Source organism: Aquila chrysaetos, chromosome 19 (genome assembly GCF_900496995.4).
Source record: "Aquila chrysaetos chrysaetos chromosome 19, bAquChr1.4, whole genome shotgun sequence".
Lineage (NCBI taxonomy): Eukaryota > Metazoa > Chordata > Aves > Accipitriformes > Accipitridae > Aquila > Aquila chrysaetos.
The window spans coordinates 5410175-5432173 of record NC_044022.1 but is presented as its reverse complement, the minus strand read 5'-3'; the positions used below and the strand labels follow the sequence as shown (position 1 = coordinate 5432173).

General features: G+C 51.4%; 1 protein-coding gene across 1 annotated transcript; it reads left to right on the top strand.

Annotated features, from left to right (window-relative positions):
* Positions 1-18738: 18738 nt before the first annotated feature.
* GSX1 (GS homeobox 1) lies at positions 18739-20026 on the top strand. Its single transcript, XM_030042926.1, has 2 exons — positions 18739-19126; positions 19635-20026. The coding sequence occupies exons 1-2, from the start codon at positions 18739-18741 to the stop codon at positions 19988-19990; spliced, it is 744 nt and encodes a 247-aa protein (XP_029898786.1). The 3' UTR covers positions 19991-20026.
* The last annotated feature ends 1973 nt before the right edge of the window (positions 20027-21999 follow it).

Genomic DNA, 21999 nt, shown 5'->3' with positions numbered 1-21999 from the left:
ACTTCAAAATTCAATTGACTGTGCCTAATGGAGGGGATTTTAATGTGTAGCCTTTGACCCTTATCTATTATTGATGGAAATAAAGACTTTTTTTGTTCCATATTTGAAGTTAATGGTAAAAGAAAAATTTGGAGGTTTTAATTTTTTGATTCTAATAGTGACCTCCATGTCCATTGTGAAACCATGAATAACCACTGCTTGAGAAAGGCATTTCTATGAGCAATCTAGAAAGTGGACAAAGGAACCTTTGAGACAGTTTCATATGCAGGAAAAAAGCTCAAGAATATGTTTGTGCCTGGTTTTCTTCTTGTGCTATAGAAAGGCAAGTGTCCTTCCTTTTATTAATTGCATTAATGAATTGCATTGCACTTATGTCCTTATCTCTGACAAAGCTGTTCATTCTATTCTAATGATAAAACTAATAAGCAAAACCTGTAAAATGCCAGTCAATGTAAAACCTGTAAATTCAGAGCCTTCTCCTGCTCGTAGCGTCATCAAAGGTAAAAATACCATTGATTTTACCAAGTCTGTATAGTAAAGTGAATGTATTTTACCAGACTTAACATGGAAATGGGTCTTCAGTTCTTTCTGTGCTTTAATACCTTGTTCTTCAGTGCTTTCCTACTTCTGGGTGCACTGCTTTCTCATGGATGAGGAGGTTGCAAACATGACTCAGGCACCTCATAATTCTCTCTTTGGGATTTAGCCTCCTGCGTTGGAAGAAACATCGTATTGTGTGCAGCTTGTGGGGCAATTGTCCTCTAGGAGAAGCCACGGCACATAGCATATACTGATTTCCCAGTAGAGAAAGCTGAGTTTAGAGTCCCAGATCCTTGTTATTTGCTCAGCAAAGTGGTCAAAACCTGGACACTTATCAGGAGTAGAAAAAACAGTATTTAGGTTTTAGATGTATTGTTTTTCCATTGTAGCTCAGCTTTCCATCCACTTGCTAACTTGGAAACAAAGTCACAGACTCAGCACGGTGAATTTGGGTGGCCTGGCTACAGAGGATGCGCTTGTCCCCACGGGTGGATGCCCTTCACCTTCTGGGGCTGCGCCCACCCCAGCAGTAATGCAGCGTAGTAGGGGCAGGTGTGTAGCCTGAAGCCTCTGGTGCTGTGACCCCTTCTTCTACATTCATTTTCAGATGAGGGGCTATATTCTGAACAAGCTTTGGAGTGGTCCCCTAGATCAAGTGTCTCCGCTGTGCCTTTGCTTTGCTGCTTCTCGAGGGGCCAGTAACTGGTTCAGATCCTCGTGTCCACATTTACAGGTCGTAGCCCACTTGACGTGCCCGTTGGGCAGAGCTTCCCATCTTGCTATTCTCCAGAAAGCACCTGGCTCGCACACACTCAAGCCCTTCTGTTGACCAAGCCCGAGTGTGATATGAGGAGATGGTCGGAGGGTTGCTTCAAAATAATGCTATTGCTTCCTACAGAAACGCTAGTGTAAACCCATCCTAAGCAAAATATGTTACCTGACACGAGCTCTGACTCGGATTTAGTCGCAGAAGACGTCCCCTGGTCTGGAGGCCCCCTGAAGTGCTCGGCAGCTGCTGCTGCTGCTGTTGGCACTTTCAGGACACGGGGAGGGTGGTTGGACTGTGCTCCAGGGAAGCCCTGATGTCAGACTGGGAAAAAAAGCTTTGTGAAGATGAACCATGAAGGCGAAGGAGGATCAGAGACTTCTGAACCTTATTCCTCGTGCTGGTGTGGAGAACAGCACAAAACAAATCCACTGAAGGATGGACAACAACAAAACACTGGAAAGCATTGCAAGGTGATAGGTATTCAAAAACTGTTGGAAGCAATGGCAGTTCTTCCCCTGAGTTCAAAGCACAGTTGAGCAGGAACCTGAAGCTGTGGTACTATTTAAGAAATAAAGTTTAATTTGAGACAAGGAAGCATAGATGTAGCAGTTTTTCCCCTTGTAAGGACCCACAGTCTCTCAGCACTGAGCCTGTTTGGAGGCTGAGGTGGACAAATGCCAGGAGCCATCCACCATGCCCAACTGCCCAAAGGCTGATGTGAAGCAGTGACAGAGCAAGTACGATATGCTGGTCTGAGAAAATAAAAAAAAAAGGGGGGCTATGCATTGTGAACAGCAACATTTTTATGAAAACTTTTTTTATTTTTTCCAAATTCACCATTTTTAAAAAGTGTCAAATGAATGCATTATTTTTTTGTTTGATGTTTCTCATGTTTGGGTGTTCACTGTGTCCTTTGTTAGTTTTTAATTCTAATGAAAGATGTGCCTCTCTCTTCTGAGCTATTCTGTGACACTCTGCTGGGGACATTTTTCCATGACTAAGGGAGAATTTCTCTTGATTATTACCTCATTTTTACTATAAAATTATAAATTGTAAAAATCCTATTTGTTGAAACCGTGAGGAACATGATAATTTAAATATCTAGTATTTTCAGATGCCACGAAACTCTTCAGAAGGATGTTTTTTTCTGCAAGAAAGCATAATCCATAAATTCCGATTGGAGAAAACTGATGGTTGCTCTTCTCTCACTCTGTCCAATTTACAGAAGTGCCAGCTTTCATTTGAAAGTGATGATGGGCACATGGAGAACAGTGGTGAGCAACAACCAGCTTGAAAAAGGGAGGTTTGTGTTGGTTGGGGTTTTGTTGTGGTGGGATATTGTAAAGCTATACTGAAAAATATACTTTAAGACATGAAAACACTAGAAAAACAACCTTTGGCAGTTTTCCCTTCTAGCTGTGAAGCTGTCCAACACTGCCAACCTGAAGCAATGAAAAATCATCAGTGAAGACTCAAAAATATATGGTATTTGGCTTCCATGTTAATTTTTCTTTAATAGTCCTCATCTCTTGATTTTGCTAGACCTTAATCTTTAAGGGTTAAGACCTTAACCTTTACAGGTTCACCTACTAACTCTGCAAAATGTTGCCATAAAGTGAATTGGCGGAGTCTCAAGCTCTCTTTTACTTAGAGTGCCAAGAAAGCCACTGCCTGGGACCTCAGCCCATCATGCAGGTGGTTCAGCAGGGAGATGTTGTGCTCAGGCAGGCTGGTACGCACACCTTTGGGTATGGCAAGGCTGTACTGGGTTTGTGTGGCCAGGTTTTGGTAGCAGGGGGCTACAAGGGTGGCTTCTGTGAGAAGCTGCTGGAAGCTTCCCCCGTGTCCGACAGAGCCAATGCCAGCTGGCTCCAAGACGGACCCGCCGCTGGTCAAGGCTGAGCCAATCAGCCACAGTGGTAGCACCTCTGGGAGAACATGTTTAAGAAGGGAAAAACCCCGCTGCAGAACAGTAGTCGAGGAGAGGAGTGAGAAGATGTGAGAGAAACAACCCCGCAGACCCCCAGGTCAGTGCAGAAGGAGGGGGAGGAGATGCTCCAGGTGCCGGAGCAGAGATTCCCCTGCAGCCCTTTGGGAAGACCATGGTGAGGCAGGCTGTCCCCCTGCAGCCCAGGGAGGTCCACGGGGGAGCAGATCTCCACCTGCAGCCCAGGGAGGACCCCACGCCGGAGCAGGTGGGTTCCCGAAGGAGGCTGTGATCCCGTGGGAAGCCCGCGCTGGAGCAGGCTCCTGGCAGGACCTGCGGATCTGTGGAGAGAGGAGCCCACGCTGGAGCAGGTTTTCTGGCAGGACTTGTGACCCCGTGGGAAGCCCACACTGGAGCAGTCTGTGCCTGAAGGACTGCAGCCCGGGGAAGGGACCCACGCTGGAGCAGTTCGTGAAGAACTGCAGCCTGTGGGAAGGACCCACGTTGGAGAAGTTCATGGAGGACTGTCTCCCGTGGGAGGGACCCCACGCTGGAGCAGGGGACGAGTGAGGAGTCCTCCCCCTGAGGAGGACGGAGCGGCAGAGACAACATGTGATGAACTGACCCCAAACCCCATTCCCCGTCCCCCTGCACCACTGCGGGGAGGAGGGAGAGACAATTGGGAGTGGAGTTGAGCCCAGGAAGAAGGGACAGGTGGGGGGAATGTGTTTTAAGATTTGGTTTTATTTTCTTATTACCCTACTCTGACATCTAATTGGCAAGAAATTAAATCAATTTCCCCGAGTCAAGTTCATTTTGCCGCTGATGGTAACTGGTGAGTGATCTCTCCCTGTCCTTATCTCAACTCACGAGCCTTTCATTATATTTTCTCTCCTCTGTCCAGCTGAGGAGGGGAGTGATGGAGCAGCTTTGGTGGACACCTGGCATCCACCTTTCCCTCTGCCCTCTTTTAGACAGTGTCGGTGTTTTTCCTTCTGCTGCTTTTTCCTTCTCCTCTTCATGGCTATGAGGGGAAGAACAGTGAGATATTTGTTGACACGCGAAACATTCAGCCACCAACCATTTCTGTCAAGTACCCAGCATTAACAAGGATATGTTCGCTGTTACGTTGGCAAAAACTAGAGGTTCCTATCTTTTCTTGAAGCAAGCTTTCTAGTCTTCTAACAGTTTTACTATGATTTCAAGAGTCTTTTCACTGGAAATATCACATTTACAGGAGACTGCCTCACCTAGGTCTGCTCCACTGCACAGACTGGCTTCGATGCTGGTCTGGAGTGGGGCTGGGGTGAAGACCCTCATCATTGAGATGAAAACCAAATAATTTAGACTAATTTCCTAATGCCTTTGTGGTGGATTGACCCTGGCTGGACGCCAGGTGCCCACCAAAGCCGTTCTTTCACTCCCCCACATCAGCTGGACAGGGGAGAGAAAATATAACAAAGAGCTTGTGGGTTGAGATAAGGACAGGAGAGATCACTCACCAATCACCGTCACGGGCAAAACAGACTCAGCTTGGGGAAAATTAACTCAATTTATTACCAATCAACCAGAGTAGGGTAATGAGAAATAAAACCAAATCTCAGAACACCTTCCCTTTCCCTCCACCCCTCCCTTCTTCCCGGGCACAACTTTACTCCCGGATTCTCTACCCCCCCCCCCCCAGCGGCACAGGGGGACGGGGAATGGGGTTTACGGTCCATTCATCACACGATATTTTCTGCCGCTTCATCTTCCTCAGGCGAGGACTCCTCACTCTTCCCCTGCTCCATCATGGGGTCCCTCCCACAGGAGACAGTCCTCCACAAACTTCTCCAATGTGGGTCCTTCCCACAGGAGACAGTCCTTCACGAACTGCTCCAGCGTGGGTCCCTTCCATGGGCTGCAGTCCTTCAGGCACAGACTGCTCCAGCGTGGGTCCCCCACGGGGTCACAAGTCCTGCCAGAAAACCTGCTCCAGCGTGGGCTCCTCTCTCCACGGGGCCACAGGTCCTGCCAGGAGCCTGCTCCAGCGCGGGCTTCCCACGGGATCACAGCCTCCTTCGGGCATCCCCCTGCTCCGGCGTGGGGTCCTCCCCGGGCTGCAGGTGGAGATCTGCTCCCCCGTGGACCTCCCTGGGCTGCAGGGGGACAGCCTGCCTCACCATGGTCTTCCCCACGGGCTGCAGGGGAATCTCTGCTCCGGCGCCTGGAGCATCTCCTCCCCCTCCTTCTGCACTGACCTGGGGGTCTGCGGGGTTGTTTCTCTTACATGTTCTCACTCCTCTCTCCGGCTGCTGTTTCCGTCTGTCCCAACTTTTTTTCCTTCTTAAAAATGTTATCACAGAGGCGTTACCACCATCGCTGATTGGCTCGGCCTTGGCTGGCGGCGGGTCCGTCTTAGAGCCGGCTGGACATGGGTTCTCTTGAACACAGGGGAAGCTTCCAGCAGCTTCTTAAAGAAGCCACCCCTGTAACCCCCGCCTGCTACCAAAACCTGGCCACACAAAGCCAATACAGCCTTGCTTGGACTGTATTCTTGTAACTCTCATGCCACGGTGCTTTTAGTGAGATGGTGTGATGAGTGGAGCTGCGTTGCCATCCTCCCAGGGACAGGTTACACAGGTACGCTCACAGATTTGGGACTGATGCAACCAAAGGGAGCCAGGTTTCTCCTCTGACCCATCGAGCTCTGGATTGCTCCCTTGTACTTTAACACAGATAGATATCTCATGGTAAAAAAATTACCCTATCTGTTTTGGAGTTCCCTATCCTCTTCATTATTCATTATTTTATAATTTTTTTGAATGCTGTGCTAACCAGAACACCTTTCTGTGGCTTTCACTTCTTCCTAATTTGCTGTATTTTATATCTCTACCTTAAGTATATTTCCGAGCAAGTGAGTGCTAAAATAGGTGAGAGATCATGATGTACCAGATAAGTTGCCGGGAACAAGCTCCCCATGTAGGAGAAATCATTTGCCTCAGTAGCTAAAATGCTGTCACAGACATTCAATGTTAAAAACTCCACCATGCCAGCCTGCATGCTGAATTAAGAGAGAGGGCACAAAATAATGCAAATGTGTCAAAAGGTTTTTGTCTTCTGCTCTTCTTGGACACATCTCTCCAATCTGCATAGAAGAAGGATGTTTGCTTGAAAAAAAATGCTCTTTTTGACTAGCATTTCAGGAAGGACGTAATTTGCCCCCCTCCTCTGGGCTCGAGAAGAGTAAAATTGTCTCCGGTTTGATTTACATTTGATGTCTGAGCTGCTCCAGGATCGCTCAACCTGAGAGAAGAGCTGCAAAATGCTGTGATGAAGTGTCACAGTGCAGGCAGGTTTCATTTCAAAATGTTGTGACATTGCACACATTTCTCCGTTTTGGCCAAAAATGTGAACTGGGCTGCTACTAGTGGTGAAATGACACATAAAGAACCCAATGCTCTGAGAAAAGTCAAAACTTTATTAATGACTTTTTTGTTTACACTGTTCAGGGACTTAAATAGCAGGAAATAATAGGGAAAATTTATACTGAGGGCTTCATTTATGTCTCACAACAGTTTTTCATAACTCCACGACTTTAAGGCAAAGGGTAAATTGGCATTGTCACAGTACCAAAAGACCTGCAAACCCACACAGATGTTCACACGCGTGCACATTCAGCTGTCCCACGCCCTTCTCACAAGCCCTCGTTTGCTGGTGCTTTTTTTGACTTTGTTTTTCAGGGATAGGGAAACATTTGTCATGACTTTGACTCTCTGTTAGCAGCCTTCAGCAGGCATTCAGTCTCCTGCTGGCCATGTTTTACATTGGATTAGCTGTCATGTCTGCAAAGCACTTTTGGTATTTAATTTAGATTGCAAACACCTGCCGCAAAGGAGCATCTCATTTACGGACAAGCTTGGGACAGTCCTGAATAGACAGGCACAACACACACGTACTCTTGTGCTCTTTTTCCCTATCACACGCAACCAATGCAATAACTCGCTCAGGAGGTCTCCTCCCTTCAAAGGGAGATTTTACTATTGATCTAAATCATGTTACTCTATGAAGAGGCAGAGGAGCCTTTCTGAAATATGTAGCAACACAGAAGTTACGGAGCTGTTGCCACCACGGACACGTAGCTTGAGGGCTCCTGGCTACGGAGCGTGCTGCCGAAACCCCGCCGGCAGGCACTGCAAAGCCACCGACCCCGGCACCTCCGAGGCTGTCCCTGAGCAATGCCCTCGTCCTGCCGCAGCTCGTTTCGGCGTGTGCTGCGCGGCGACGGCCACGGGACGAGCAGGAGATCCCCTTTCACAGCCACGCACAGACACGTGAGAAAAAGACTCGGCGGAGAAAAGTTCAGCAGGAGAGGCTGAGGGGCAACGAGAGGGCTGCACCCCCCAGCCCAGCGCAGGACCACCACGCGTGCCGCTTGTTCTTTGCAAACTGGGGAGAAACAAACGGCTCCGACCCCGGCCTTGGCTCCAGGGCTGCTGATCCCTCCAGGGATGGCTTGGGAAAGCGCGACAGGGAGTCCTGGAGAGCCTCTCCAGCCACCGTGGGCACAGAGTCCTGGCTGGCCGTGCGGGAGGGTGACGGATGGGAGCGGGGCTGGGCAGGGGGGCTGCTCTGCTCCGGAGACCCCCAGGCTGGGATTTGGTCCCTCTGCTGCATGTTCACCATGATCAGCTGCCGGGATGGACCTGCCATGCTGCGCACTGCCCTCCCCATGGGCCACAGCCAGAGCCCCTTAAAGAAAACTCACGTTTCCGAAAATGGGACAGTCAGATCCCTCAGAAAAATACGTTTCTGCTGGGTCACTCACCACACCAGGGAAGCGAACAACCAACACGCAGACACACACCCTCATACAACAGCATGGCACGAAGCAGCAGAAGTCCTGCTCTTGCGCCTCGTCTTCCTTCCTAACCCTTTTTCGTTTCCTCTAAGAAAAACATCTGCGCTCTGCTGAATCTATTGCTTAAATAACACAGGGTAAACCTGTCAGATATTTCCTCTTACTTTTAAAATCCAACTTCGATGAGCTTGCAAAAAAGATGGTTAACCCAGGCTGTGCAGAAGCAGGCGTGATGGCCCTGGGGCAGGGACAAGGCCAGGGCAGCAACAGCCTGCAGCTGCAGCTGGATTCACCTGCAGGTCCTCTCCAGTTCTGACACACCTGGGGAGCAGAGCCTAAGCCCCAAAGACTGTGAGAAATAAGTCCTGTAGCTTTGCTACCCTGGGAGAGACACGTATTTGCACTCACTGTCTGCTTCTGTGTATGTGTGGGTGGATAAAAAATGCTAAATGCTGTGAACTCTACCCAATGGGATGCTGAACAGCTGTGCCTCGTGGAAGTTCTGCTAATCCTGTATATTCAAGTAACTTTTCACATTAAGTACCATAGTAAAGCCAAAAGGTACATGCAAGCAAAATTATTAGTAATCAAGCCTAAAATTAACGGCCCCCAAATGTCTAAAATAAGGGAGAACTGTAGGATTGCTTTCTCCCCGTGGAAGCACTCAGGTTTGCAAATGATTTGGTTGTTATCTCTGCTGAGAGAAGCCGAGCTTCCCTAGGCCAAAAATAGCACTCTGACCAAAGCGCGGCTGGACCAGAGGACGAAAAAGTTGGTACCCTAAAACAGATCAGCCCAGGCAAATACCCTGAGCAAATGGAAGAGAGGGCACTGCAGCTTCATGAAGAAGATGATGGTAAGACCAAGACTTGTGAGCTCCAGACAAAATGACTGCTATACAGGAGAGAAGGAGTATCTAGGCTGGCCACAAATTCCTCCAAAGTGCCGCTGCCTTTACTTAAGAGCAAGATGCTTCCTATACTGAGAGATGCTGCAGGATCCTGCCCAGAACAGCAAAGTAAATTGGGCTCAGGAGCTTTCCTTCACTGTCTCAGCTCCAAAAAGGAAGATTTAGTTTTGAGGCCATTGGTGGTAAAAAAACTCCCACCCCTTCTGAAGGGAGGAGGATCTTTCCTGACATGAGGTTGATTATACTGCTGGAAAAGAAGAGATTTGATGAAATGAAACATAGCGAGTGCCCACAGGAAGAATGAGATGGAAATTCATGGCAGACGCGCTCCAGTCTGTTTTTCTTGCTGTAGGACAGCTCATATGGTAAAGGGGGTAAAACTGAAAACACAAGTAGGTTTAGTGCCGCTTTTTCCTTGCTCTGCCTTTGCCAGTGCTGAAGAGTCTCGGTGGGTAGCAGAAAGGCCGCAGAGAGGATTCTGCACCGCACACCTCCTGCCAGGCCCAGAGGTGGCCGGGGAGAGGTGTCTATGTGATGACAATACTGGTGAGCACTTGCCAGAATGGTTAAGCTCCTTTACGTGACCCCGCTTTCTCTGTTTGGTCAAGCCAAATCTGTGGCTTTCGTAACGACAAAACAGCTGGAGGACATGTATTGGCCGTAGTTTTACCCTTCAGACATTGCCATAATAACGATGTTCCGCTTGCAGAGTCCCCTGTTTTTTCCTTAAGCAACCTGGCCAGGATACCACCTACCAGAGAAGATCTCCTAGGTGCTGTGTACATTAAGTGTATCAATGAACATGCCAAAAACCAGCCTGAGGTTCTGACACCCTCCCCACTTCCAGTCCTTTTCCAGCTGTTTTTAACCATGAAGGAAATTATTGCAATATTTGGTCTAAGCTCAGGCATGAAAAAAAGAACAAGTGGAAGTTGGGTTAAAATCTCTCAAGACAAAAAAGGCATGGTTTGTGCAACTGCTGAGTTTTTTTAATTGGTGCTGGAGACTTGGGTCTAAGTATTTCTTTATCTCTGGGCACAACTGGTCTCCTGACATCTGTAGAAATTTCTCAAATTTCTCTCTTCATCTTACTTGATTGCAACATTGATTTTCCCCCAGCCTGTTCATTATGGCAAGATTAATTTATCATTTCATTTTATGTGTCTGCAGTCAAGACAGTAGACTCTCCTAATCTGCAGCAGACAAAATGCTGTCCTTTCATGGCATATTCTTTTTTTTTTTTTTCCCTAGCCCTGTGTCTGGCCAATGCAAAAGACTTGGAGAAGATACTATCAATCCTGTTTGTCCTCCCTCCTAATTTGGTCTTTTGGTGGGGATAACTGGAAGACTTCATTCATCCAGACTCAGACCTGTTCTCTCACAGTTTTGCATGAAAAGCTATTAGAAGAATTGCTCCATTTACTGAGATAGTGATCTGGCTGAAGAGAAGAAAACAAAGACAGTGAGTGAAGGAGAAAATGGTAGACATTCTGAAGAAGTGGAGGAAAAGTAAGGACAGCATCCAAAGAAAGAGTGAAGTTGGAAAACTGGAGGGAAAAATTATAAAATACAGAGTAAAGGGAAATGTCTGGCTAAAATCTAATGGATCACTGCAGTCTCCTAGCACATGTTTTTTAACACGCAGGTTCTAGTTCCCATACTCTGGGACAGGAGTGGAGTTAAAGGTCTCTGACCTCAGCTATACAAGCTGCCAAAGGTATCAGAAAAGCAAAGAACCAAGCGTAGAAGTCGAAAGTGGGAGAAGCCATGGAGTAGAGGGGCTCCTCACAGCCTGCTCCTGGCTACCACAGTGTGCCACCCCGTGGCTTCTGGAGAGTCCATGCTCCAAAGAGTTGCAGCTTCCATCCATGAGAAAAGGCAACAGCTGAGACAGAGCAGTACAGACAGACAGCACAGTGGACACCTGCATCTGGGTTAGGCATTTAGGGATTCTCTGCAGTGCCAGACAGCCATTTCTGGTGGGATTTATTTCATTTTAAGGACTTATGAAGTAAGTCAGATGAGTCCCTCCCTGCAAGTACCTATTTCCCCCCACTGACTACAAAGGGAGTCGAGGGTGACCAGCTCTTATGTAGACTCCCTCCTTTTAAAACAGCACATTCCCTGTAAGTCTGTAATAGGTACAGCGGAAGGTAACAGCCTGAGAGGAGCTTATGTACCCACAGTAGCGCTACATGGAGAATAAAGTTTGACTAAGATTATTCCGTTTCTTACAGGGGGATAAAGAATATTTGGAATGGCTGCCAATAAGCATTTATACCGTCACAAATGTATCATCTCACATGTGGAAAGAAATCTAGTGTATCTCACCCTCCGCACACTGCCAGAGGTCATTGACTATTGTGTGTGTACTTCAAACATTGAAAAAGAACTAGACTGTTCTTTAAGACATTCTAAACATTTTGTAAATTTGTCCTTTCATAGGCAAGCATTTCACACAAACTGCAAGAGTTGAAGTTCAAGGGTCTTACAAGCTCTGTGGGATTCCAGAAGTCCACAATATCCAACTGGTGTCTTGGGGTATGCTGTCTTCCCATTGAAGTTCACTGGCATAAGGCCCATATCTTGGGATAATGTCTTTCATAGAGCTACCAGAGCACACAGCCTTGGGTTATCTTCCCAAAACATAAGACAGCTCTGCTTGGGATCATGGGACGGACAGTATCTCTGAAGCACGATGGAGGCAACCACCTTAGCCTGTGATGGGAGGGACTGGGGCATTAGACTAAAGCCAAGAAGTGAGCTCCTTCAAGAGAAACTTTGAGCCTTCTTGCTCATGCACATCCCCAGCAGTAGCTCAGCTGTGATGCTGCACACCCAGTGCACAGGGCCACCGGGCAAGAGAGTCTTTGACACCGCTCTCCAAACGTGGAAGATGAAGATCTAACAGCACAAGGGTGTGAAGCACAAGTCAGATTTGTGAAGTTCACATTTTGAGTAGGTGACTTCCTAGGCCTGTTACAAGCCTAGGCCAGGCTATAACAACTACAAATCCAAACTTTGTATGTGTTGGGTCATTATACTTACAAAAACAAGGACATGGAAGAATGAGGTTCACAGGGTTTGCTTGCATTTGAAATACACACAAAATGCAGTGCCTTCACACGTGTTCATCATACACTGACTTGGATATCCATATTGGTGGGTTCTGTTAACCCATGCTTGTTTTGTGTCTCTAAAAAATATTCTGCTGTGTACTGGAAGATTTCCATGCAAATATAAGGAAGTCAACAAATGACTGTGCTCAGCTTCCAGGAAATGATTTCTATGAAATTGCTACAATGTGGTTGTGTATGGCTGTACACACCCATCCTATACACTTGATGTATTGATTGATTTATGAAATAAGTTCAAATCCAGATATGCAGACACAAACACATGTAACCTAATACGTTCTGAATGCTCTACTGTATTCAAAAGGGGGGGTTAAGTCTTCAAAATGTAATACAAAGAAGAAAATTATTTTGTCAGTTCAGAGTGTTTCTCTTCTCAGTCTGCTGCCAGGGCTGGCAAGTTAAAGGAATTAACATACCTTGGTGAGGTCTGCTTTACACAAGCTGAATAAATATCTAAGGTAATAATTTGACATTCATGTGTGATAAACACTTGAGGAACATGCATTTGCCAACTTGAGGAACATGCGTTTGCCAACATCAATGAAGGAACCAAGCTACATGGTTCTCATCTGGAACTTTCAGGCTCTGTCTCTAGGCCACCAGCAGTGGCCAGGAAACCCTGCTGCAGGCAAGCAAGCCTCCCTCTTTTCTCACAACCCTTGCCACTCACCGTGCACAACCTCCCAGCCATTGATCCAAAGCAAAACACGCTGCCCCATTTGCCGTACTCCTCCTTTGGCAACACTCACGGGGTGTTTCTGCGTGTGGCTTGTATAGCAGCATTGCAAAACCACCTAGGAAATGTCTTCTGTGTGTTGGGGAACTCTGACTGGGAAGTTTAAGTCCTGAGAGTCTTCCAAGCAGAGTTTGATCCTGAGTGCCTTTATTGACTCCAACGTCTTCAGCTCTTTGGTATTCTTTTTTAAGTGGCGGGGAAATTCTGCTTTTTTCCTATCAGCTTCCTGTAGAACTTCAGTTAGGAGAAGCTGAAGAAAGATCTTTAACAGTGACTCTAATAGACCTTTATTTGTCTCTCTTCCATCACAGAATGCACTAACCAGATGTGTCATTCAGCAATAACCACAATCACCACAGAACCCTCCAAATCTGCCAGTCAGGGGACGAGAAACCAACACTGAAACCAGTGTATCCATAATTCCAAGTAGACATGCTACAGATCAATATGGCTTGTTGAGTACTTGCTACATGAATGTGATTAACACCTGCAAAGAAGTTCATCAGGCTGCAGAAAACTGTTCAAATGCTTCATATAAATAACAGATACGATATAGTCTCTCACCGTATGAGATGACAGAATTTCCCCCTGGATGTTCTCAAAGAGCCGACTGACAACCTCAAAAACTTTCAGTTTGTGAAGGACTCTGCATACATAAAGGTGAGAAATCTGGACATAGGAGAAGATGACAATCAAAAATGGCTGGGAAACAGGGTGGATTCTGAGGTTGAAGGACCATATCTCTAATGATTTAATAATTTAACCAAATCTGCAGAACTCATATCCAGCTTTTTGTAATTCCTTGTCTTCATTACTCTCAAGTACTTCTTCATCCTGTGTGTCCTTTTGTCTTACAAGGGCACCAGCAATTTGAAATGTGGTCTCTCTATAAAAGCAAAAGGCTATTTTAAATTGTGTATTTTACATGTTCCTACTTTTTCTATAACTTTTTCACTATTTCTGTCCAACTACTTCTTTGACAGCTCCTCCTGAGTGAACGGTCAAAACAAGGAGGAGAAACAGAGCAGCAAACTGTCTTCTTAGAAGATGATTACAGGATTCCCTTATAGACCCAGCCTGTTAGCAAGCAAGGGGCCTGAAGAAAAGCTGAATGGCAAACCTCCACCCTAGATATCTGCTGTTGAAAGCGAGCAAAGGAAAAAAACCATAGGTCCTGGAAACAAGCAGCTTTGATTTGATCCTCCTGTGGCACGGGTTTTACTGGTATAGAGTAAATACCGCCTTGTGATGGAAACTAGATGAAACTGGATGAACCACGATGGAAGCATAGCAGGGCTGCATGGTGAAGGTCACCACTGGTAGGCGACCAAATTTATACAATGGTAAATTTGGAAGGAATTGATACATAAGACAAGAGCTGAAGGAAAAAAATAGGACAACTTCATGACAAAGCAAGCTGTGGTTTTGCCTTTATTTTGGAAGAACTGGAATTAAACACAAACCTATAACCTATGTTTCTGGAAGCCCTTGCATTGTGGATCACTGGAGGCCAGGAGTAAACCACAGGATTATCGTCCTACATTTGTCCTTCCTTTTCCCATAGAATTCCTTAGATTTCCACTACAGCCACTACTGTTACAGCTGTAGATGGGCTTCTGGTCTGATGCGATGTAACCTGTGTTCAGGCTGGGTTTTATTTCTGCTTCTCTGATGGTATTCACAGACAGTGCAAAGTAGATCACTGAGCACATGATAAAAAGTGATTTTTTTTTTTTCCCCTGTGGTTACTCAGTACCTGTGTTCTTCTCACTGTCTCACTGACTGCTTCCCTTCCCTGAACCTTGGCTTTGAGGGTGCCAAACGCTTCCAGCATTTCGCCGAAGTCGGTGCACAAAATACCCGCTGCAGTTTTCAGTCACTGAGCTTCACATAAACATAGAGTGACACGAGCACTCCACAAGCATCATCTTCTGCTGGTCCCAGATAGCTACCAGCCCTCATCACTTCACCTAGGTGGTCCACTGGCAGAATGGAGCTTGCTCTGCCTCTCCTCTCAGATACTGTGGAAGTAAACACTGCAAAAGTGGCTGGTCACGCCAGTGTGCAAGATAAGCCCAGGAGGGAACATCCATTCTGTACAGAGTACAGTTTGAGTCAGGAGCCAAAATCAACATGTTTTGGGGATATGTTCATGCAGTTAGTCCTGTTCAATGAAGCAAGAGACCAATGAGGAAAGTACAGCAGCCACAAAAATCAACTTTGCTGATAAAGCAGTGATTTTTCAAAACTATATTTCCAGTTACTCAAGTAAACTCAGATTCATTCTGTGGACAAGTTAATTAAAGGGATGCACAGGTCTGCTCCTGGGTGTGTTTGTTCAATGTAAAAAGCCACATTCTTCTTTGGACAATCCACCGCATGGTGTGTGGCTTGTGGTTCAGTATTGGCTTTGATTTACGTTTTGTTATTTCTCATTAGAAAATCATTTCTCGGGCCAGGCTGAGGAATATTACAGTCACCCACGAATCATCAGCCCTTCTCAGCTACCAAGGACGTGGTCTCCTTGGAAATAGTGGTTCCGTCCCACCCTAGCAGGATCCCATCCTCACCTCCCCCTGCCCCCAGACTAATGCACCTCTCCATGCTCTCCTTAGGGACTGATGGTGTGTGTCACCTCCCACCCCCCAAATATTAACGGCAACCACCCGGGCGAGCGAGGGCCTCTTCACAAAAGGCAGTGGCTGGTCCCTCAAAACGATGAGGGACCTCTCTGCAGCCGATGCCCATACAGCTGTCCCCAGGCAGTGGCAGTGTGACACCTTCTCCCCTGGCAGGCAGCGGTGGCAGAGCCCCCCTAGCCCCCAAGGGGGGACACAAGCCTCAGTCAGTTCTCAGGCTTTTGCCCTTCTCTCTCCTTCATCCCCCCCGATGATAGCTGACCCTCCCTCCATTGAGACACCCCCCCCCCAGCTGATGGGCACCCTAATACCTCCCTCTCCCCATCCCCTTTCTCCGGCGAGGGGGGTGACAGCCAGCGCAGAACGCGGGGGTAGCATTTACCACCCGACATTTCTCTCCCTCCGGAGCCCAAGCGCCGGCATATCCCGGTGGTACCGGGGACCCTCTCCCGGTGGTACCGGGGACCCTCTCCCGGCACGATCCCCCCCCCCCCCCCCGCCTCGCCGGGGCAGCCCGGAGGTGTGCGGCAGAGCTGGGACGGGGTGGGGGGAAGACGGGGACAGGGACCACGCAGAGCAAAGGCAGGTCCTGGCGGGGGCCAACCCCACCGTGCCGAGGATGGGGTCCCCCCCGCACCCCCCGGTCCCCCCCCGAGCCGCCTGCAGGTCGCACCCCGCCGGCGGCTGACTTGCCCCCGCTCCCGGTGCCGTTTTCGTTTAGCGGCGATCGCTTCGAGACAGCAAACATACGAGGTGAATTTCCCCTATTAAAAAAAAAAAAGGGGGGGGGGGGGGGAGAGAGGGGAGGCTAGTTTAAAGCGCTGGGATTAAAGGTCTGTGCTAGTTTCAAGCGCTCATAAAACGGCCTGAAGGATGCTATTTTGCTGCAGTCTGGGTTATTTCAGCCCACAGTTGCACAACAAACCATTTAAACATTTCAGCACAAAACAGATTCCATTGTTGGGCTGCACATTAAAAAGTGTTATTCGCTTTGAAGTTTTTGTCTAATGGCTCTAAACTGAAAGAAAATGTTTTCCTATTACTTAATTCAATCATAGCGAAGAGGCTTGGTAAAAAGCCCACGGATTTTGCCCAAAGTGTGACAGAGTTCTCTTTGTGTTTGCTTATCCTCTGCTGTCACACACTTTAATTCGCCTCTCTTTATCTGGCATTCAAAACTTTCTTCAATGACATTCAATAAGGTCCAGCGGCTGGAAAAAAAAACTGGTTATTTTTTTGGATATTCTTTCCCAGTAGCTTTGGGCTTGGTGTGCATTCAGGAGCTGTTAACCCTTTGCCTCCCTGCGGCTCGGAGCCCTGGGGTTCAGCCCCTGGGCAGCGGGAATCCCTCGGGCTGAGGCTGAATCCAGCCCCCCTCGGTGGCTGGCCACTTCTCCGCGGGGAGAGATGCCCCTTCCCCGGCGCCAGCTCCGGTGGAAAATGTTTTAAATTGCCAGGTCCTTAAAAACAAAACAGAACAAAACAAAACAAAACAAATCCAAAGCCCATTAACGCTTTCAGGGGAAGGACACTTGGAAATCCTTTCCAAATCGTTGCGGCAGAGAGTTTTTACAACCATTCGTTTTTGTTCGCTCTGTATTTTTCACCATTTATTCGTGCACAAACGCACATCTCTAGGCTCGGGCACGAACAGTATCTCGGCAAAACTCCCATAGATTTCAGTGAGAAATGCGACTCCAGGCAAGAACAGCCTCCGCACAAGCCAGAGGCAGGGGAGTACGCTGCTTTTAAGGCTTTTCCTTCCCTTCATTTAAAAAACTCTATTTGGTTTTGAGGCGGGCAGGTTACTGTAGGGAGAAATCTCCCCACGTTTTGACGGGAGTCGGCGGGTGCGTTTGTCTTTTTTTTTTTTTTCCGCCGTATATTAAAGGGGAAGATCGGGGAAGAAAACGTACCCCGAGGAAATTTATTATTATTATTATTATTATTATTATTATTATTATTATTATTATTATTATTATTATTTGTTAGCATTCTTTATTCACCTACAAAATCAACAAGCTCCGGGGAGCCCCACGCCGAGAGCTCCTGCGCGGACGGCGTGCCGCTGCGCGGGGAAGCGCCGGTGCGCGTTAGCTCCGAGGAACGCGCAGAAAGGAGCTGTGGACCCCGCTGGAAGTTTTGCAGATCCGTGTGCTCAGAAATGCAGACACCGCCGGTGTGTTTAAGCTAAATCTCATGATACGGAAGAAATAAACCGTTTCACTGTCGGTCCCCGTAACCCCAGGGATTTCCCGGCGCAATTTTGCGCGGTGCGGGGACGGGCCAGCGAGGCCGGGACCGGGACCGGGACCGGGACAGCTAAAACCGGGCAGAGGGACCAGGTGTAAAGAGGTGCGGAGTGTGCCGAGCCCCCCTCCTCGCTCCCGTTAGGCGCTCTCCGTGGGTGCCGCCGACACGGATCTGCGTCTCGGGGTTTCTAGAGCCGCGCACCGGCGCTGCCTGTGGCCCTCCGCCGTCGTTTACCCGTGCCCGGGCGCCCACGCCCACGCAGGAACGGGACGGATGAGTCTGTCGGCTGAGCGGCGGCTGGAGCATCTCGGTAACCGGGGCTTTCGCCCGACGGCGGCGAGAGCCTTAAGCGGCGGGTCCCGGCACCGGGCTGGGAACAAAGACGCGGGGCTAGGGACGGCGGCGGGGGCGGTAACGGGGACGAAGCAGCCCGGTGGCGAGGGGAAAGACGGAGGCCGGCCGGGCCGGGGCGGGGGCGGGCGGGGGGGTGTCCGACCTGGTGCCACAGGTGGGAAATGCACCGGGGGGGGGGGGGGGGGGCTGGCAGGGGAGGCCGGGGCCGGCGGAGACCGCGGCTGCAGCCGGCAAAATAAACAAGGGGGAGCGGGCTGAAAGCTGGGGCTGAAAGCGAAGGAGAGCGATAAAGAGAAAGAAAAGAATATTAAATCGCGAGAGAATGAGAAAATAACCCCGCCAAAGGGAGAGGAGGGGAGAGGCCGCCTGCTACGGCGTGGGTGGGGTCGACAAGAATAGAGTACATTATGCAGTTCATTTAGTTAACAAGGGAAATAATGAGGGAGCGTGCGGCGTGAATGCCAAGAGAAGAGGCACAGAAAGCCCTATTGAGCGCCCCGGCGCCGCCATCACATGGCGCGGGCGCTATTTAAAGCGGGCGGGCGGGCGCCGTTCAGCACCACTCGGGCTGGCCAGCGGCGCTGCGCGGGGGCGCTGCGCGGGTGCGCTGCGCGGGTGCGCTGCGCGGGGGCCATGCCGCGCTCCTTCTTGGTGGACTCGCTGGTGCTGCGGGAGGCGGGAGAGAAGAAAGGGGAGGGCAGCCCCCCGCCGCCCCTTTTTCCCTACGCCGTGCACCCTTCGCACCCGCTGCCCGCCTTACCGGCCGGCGCCTGCCACGCTCGCAAGGCCGGGCTGCTCTGCGTCTGCCCGCTCTGTGTCACCGCCTCCCAGCTGCACCCGCCGCCGCCCGCCATCCCCCTCCTCAAGGCTTCCTTCCCTCCCTTCGGCTCCCAGTACTGCCATTCGCCCCTGGCCCGCCAGCAGCACTCCGTCTCCGCCGTCAGCGTCGGGCACGCACCGGCGCTTTACCAGGGCGCTTACCCGCTGCCCGACCCCCGGCAGTTCCACTGCATCTCCGTGGGTAAGGGGAGGGGGGGGGGGGCACGGGTGGGGGGGGGGGGGGGGGGAGGAGGAGCACGCCTGCATGTTAACGGTGGTCGCTGCGGGGAGGTGATGGGGCTCCCGGGGGAGCGGCGGGGGGAGGCAGGACCCTGCCGAAGGGACATCGAGGCGGGGGGGGTGGTAGGCTGGTCGGGGAGTCCCGGCACCCCTCTCTCTGCCGGTGCCCCGGGGGATGTGCGGGGGAAGCCCCGCTTCTGCCCGCCGAGCCTCCGACCCAGGCGGTGGGAACGGGGAGTTGGCGGGGGGGGGGGGACGGACAGGCGGCCCCGGCACCCCCTGAGCTCGGGCTCCAGCCTGGCAGCCGCTTTGCCGGTCCCCCCCCGCCCCCGGGGGAAGGAGGGTTGCGGGCGGCGGAGGGGGGGGGGGCTCGGCGAGGACCGGCCGGTGCTCGGCGCTGCGGGGGGGGCGGGAGGCGGCGGGTCCGGCAGGTCCTGACGGTTCCCTCCGCTCCGCTCTCCGCTCCGCAGACAGCACGTCCAGCCAGCTGCCCAGCAGCAAGCGGATGCGCACCGCCTTCACCAGCACGCAGCTCCTGGAGCTGGAGAGGGAGTTCGCCTCCAACATGTACCTCTCCCGGCTGCGGCGAATCGAGATCGCCACCTACCTGAACCTCTCCGAGAAGCAGGTGAAGATCTGGTTCCAGAACCGAAGGGTCAAGCACAAGAAAGAAGGCAAAAGCAGCTCCCACCGGGGCGGGGGGGGCGGCCACGGCTGCAAATGCTCGTCCCTTTCCACCACCAAGTGCTCGGAAGACGACGAGGACTTGCGCATGTCTCCGTCCTCCTCGGGGAAGGACGACAGAGGCCTCGCAGTCACCCCCTAACCCCCCGCAAGCCCACCCCGGCTCCCCAGGAACTGTGGCGAGAGCCGGAGGGGGAGTCCCGCCTGCTCCGGTGCTGACATGCGGCCGAAGGATTTTCTATCGTTTTGTATAATCTGTGTAATTGCCGAAGGACTTTCTCGCCTTTCTAGAGCCCCGGCCCACGGGGGCGGGTGTCCGTGCGCCCTGTTGTAAATAAACTGCTCCCTAGGACCCCAGGCGTCCCCCAGTAGTGCTGTCTCACTTATCTCCCCGCAGGCGCAGCCCCGGAGGCTCCTGGCACACATTCCCGCGTACCGAGACAGGCGCGGATGCTGCGCGGCGGCGGGCGGTACGGGCCGCCTGCAGGGATGCTGTCCCGGGGTTCCCCCCGGGAACTCGGCGGTGCCCGAAAGCCGGTGGACGGGGAGGGTCGGGGGCTGTTTAGGTTGTTATCTTTTTTTTTTTTTTTTTTTTTTTTCCTTCCCCTTTCCAAAATTGTTCTCGGTTTTCTTTTGACTTCGCCGCTGCCGGCCGCGCAGCTGTGGTTGTATCGTTCCGTTGCCCTCCCTCCCCGCCCCGGGAGATATTTATTTATTTATTTATGTGCAGAGAAACGACGATGGCGATGCTAATAATGATGATGATGATAACAATAAAAGCTCGTTGGTGGTTTATTTCCCTCCCCTCACATAGAAAGCAGCCGCTCGGTGTCCGCGGAGGTGCGCCGGCAGCACCGTCTCTCTCCATCCCTCTCGTTCTCCGCCGCAGCCCGCCACCGGGACTCGCCCGCCCCGGCCAGGGCTGGACGGCGGGGACTCCTTCTTGCTCCGGGCCGCGCTGAAGGTACGGGGGACCCTTGTCCGGGGGCTCTCAGTCCTCCCCCCGAAGCTAAAGCTGGGGTTGGGGACGGCTCGGCTTTCCACCTTTCCCTTCCCACCCCATTCGCAAGTCTGCGGGAGATAAATACCCCTTTTGCACACACCTTTACGCACGGCTATAGGTGAATACAAATACCGGGCTGGCGGCTGGGCTCGGCTTCTCTCTCCGGGTGCCCGCCGCCGCTACCGGGGAAGGACGGAGCCGGCCTCCCGCTAACCCACCGGTACCGGTACCGGTGCCGTGCTGGGGCTCCCGTCTGCACCGCCACCGGGCTCCGGCAGCCCCGCTCCGGCCTCGCAGCCTCCCGGCAGCGTTTTGCCATCGGGGAAGCTGAGAGCTCGTTTTTACGCGCGGCTCCTCGGTGGAAAGCCCCGGCGGAAAAGCAACCGGCATGTCCCGCAACCCCCCGGGGGTGCCGGGCCGGTATCTGCCCCCCCCCAAGGTGCGGGACCCGCGGGGCTCCGCATTCCCACCGCCGCTCCGTTTGGGCAGGGAAAGACCCTTTTGTGCGGGGACCCCCGCTCCCCTCGGGCTCACCGGGACGCGCTCTCCCGTGGCCTGCAGCCGCCGTCCCGGCACCGGCAGTCGGTGTCCCGGGTCTTCCAGCGGGCCCGGTGGGTTTCATGCTCTGTGCTTGGGTCCCTGGGCTGCCATCGATCCCTGCCCGCAGTGGGACGGGACCTGCTTTTCATCCCGGAGCGGGTCCGAAATAACCGAGGCCACCGGGAAAAGCCAGGAGCGATGTCGTCCCTCCCGGGAAATCACCGTGGAGAAGGTCCACACAACTCCGCACACGGGCTGAGCTGGGTGTAGGGAGCTGTGGGTTTGGGGTCCCTGGGGACCGAGCGTGAAGGCAGAGCTAGTAAAATTGCCACTGCTGGGGCAGCCTCAAGTCCTGTCCATAAAACAAACGTGTCATGCTCTGCCTTTCCCAGGTCCCCGCAGCTCTTTGCATGCTTCTGAGGCCGGGAGATCCACAGGCTCCTGCAGCTCCATCCCACGGGTGAGCGGAGAGCACGGCCCTGCAGACCACGGGGCACTGCGGACCTCTCTGGTCTCCCCGGGACGGTGTGGGGCCTGGGGGACCCTGGAGACATGGCAGTGCAGGACAGGCACAAGGCAGTACCCATGCCCTGCTGTGACTGTCCTGA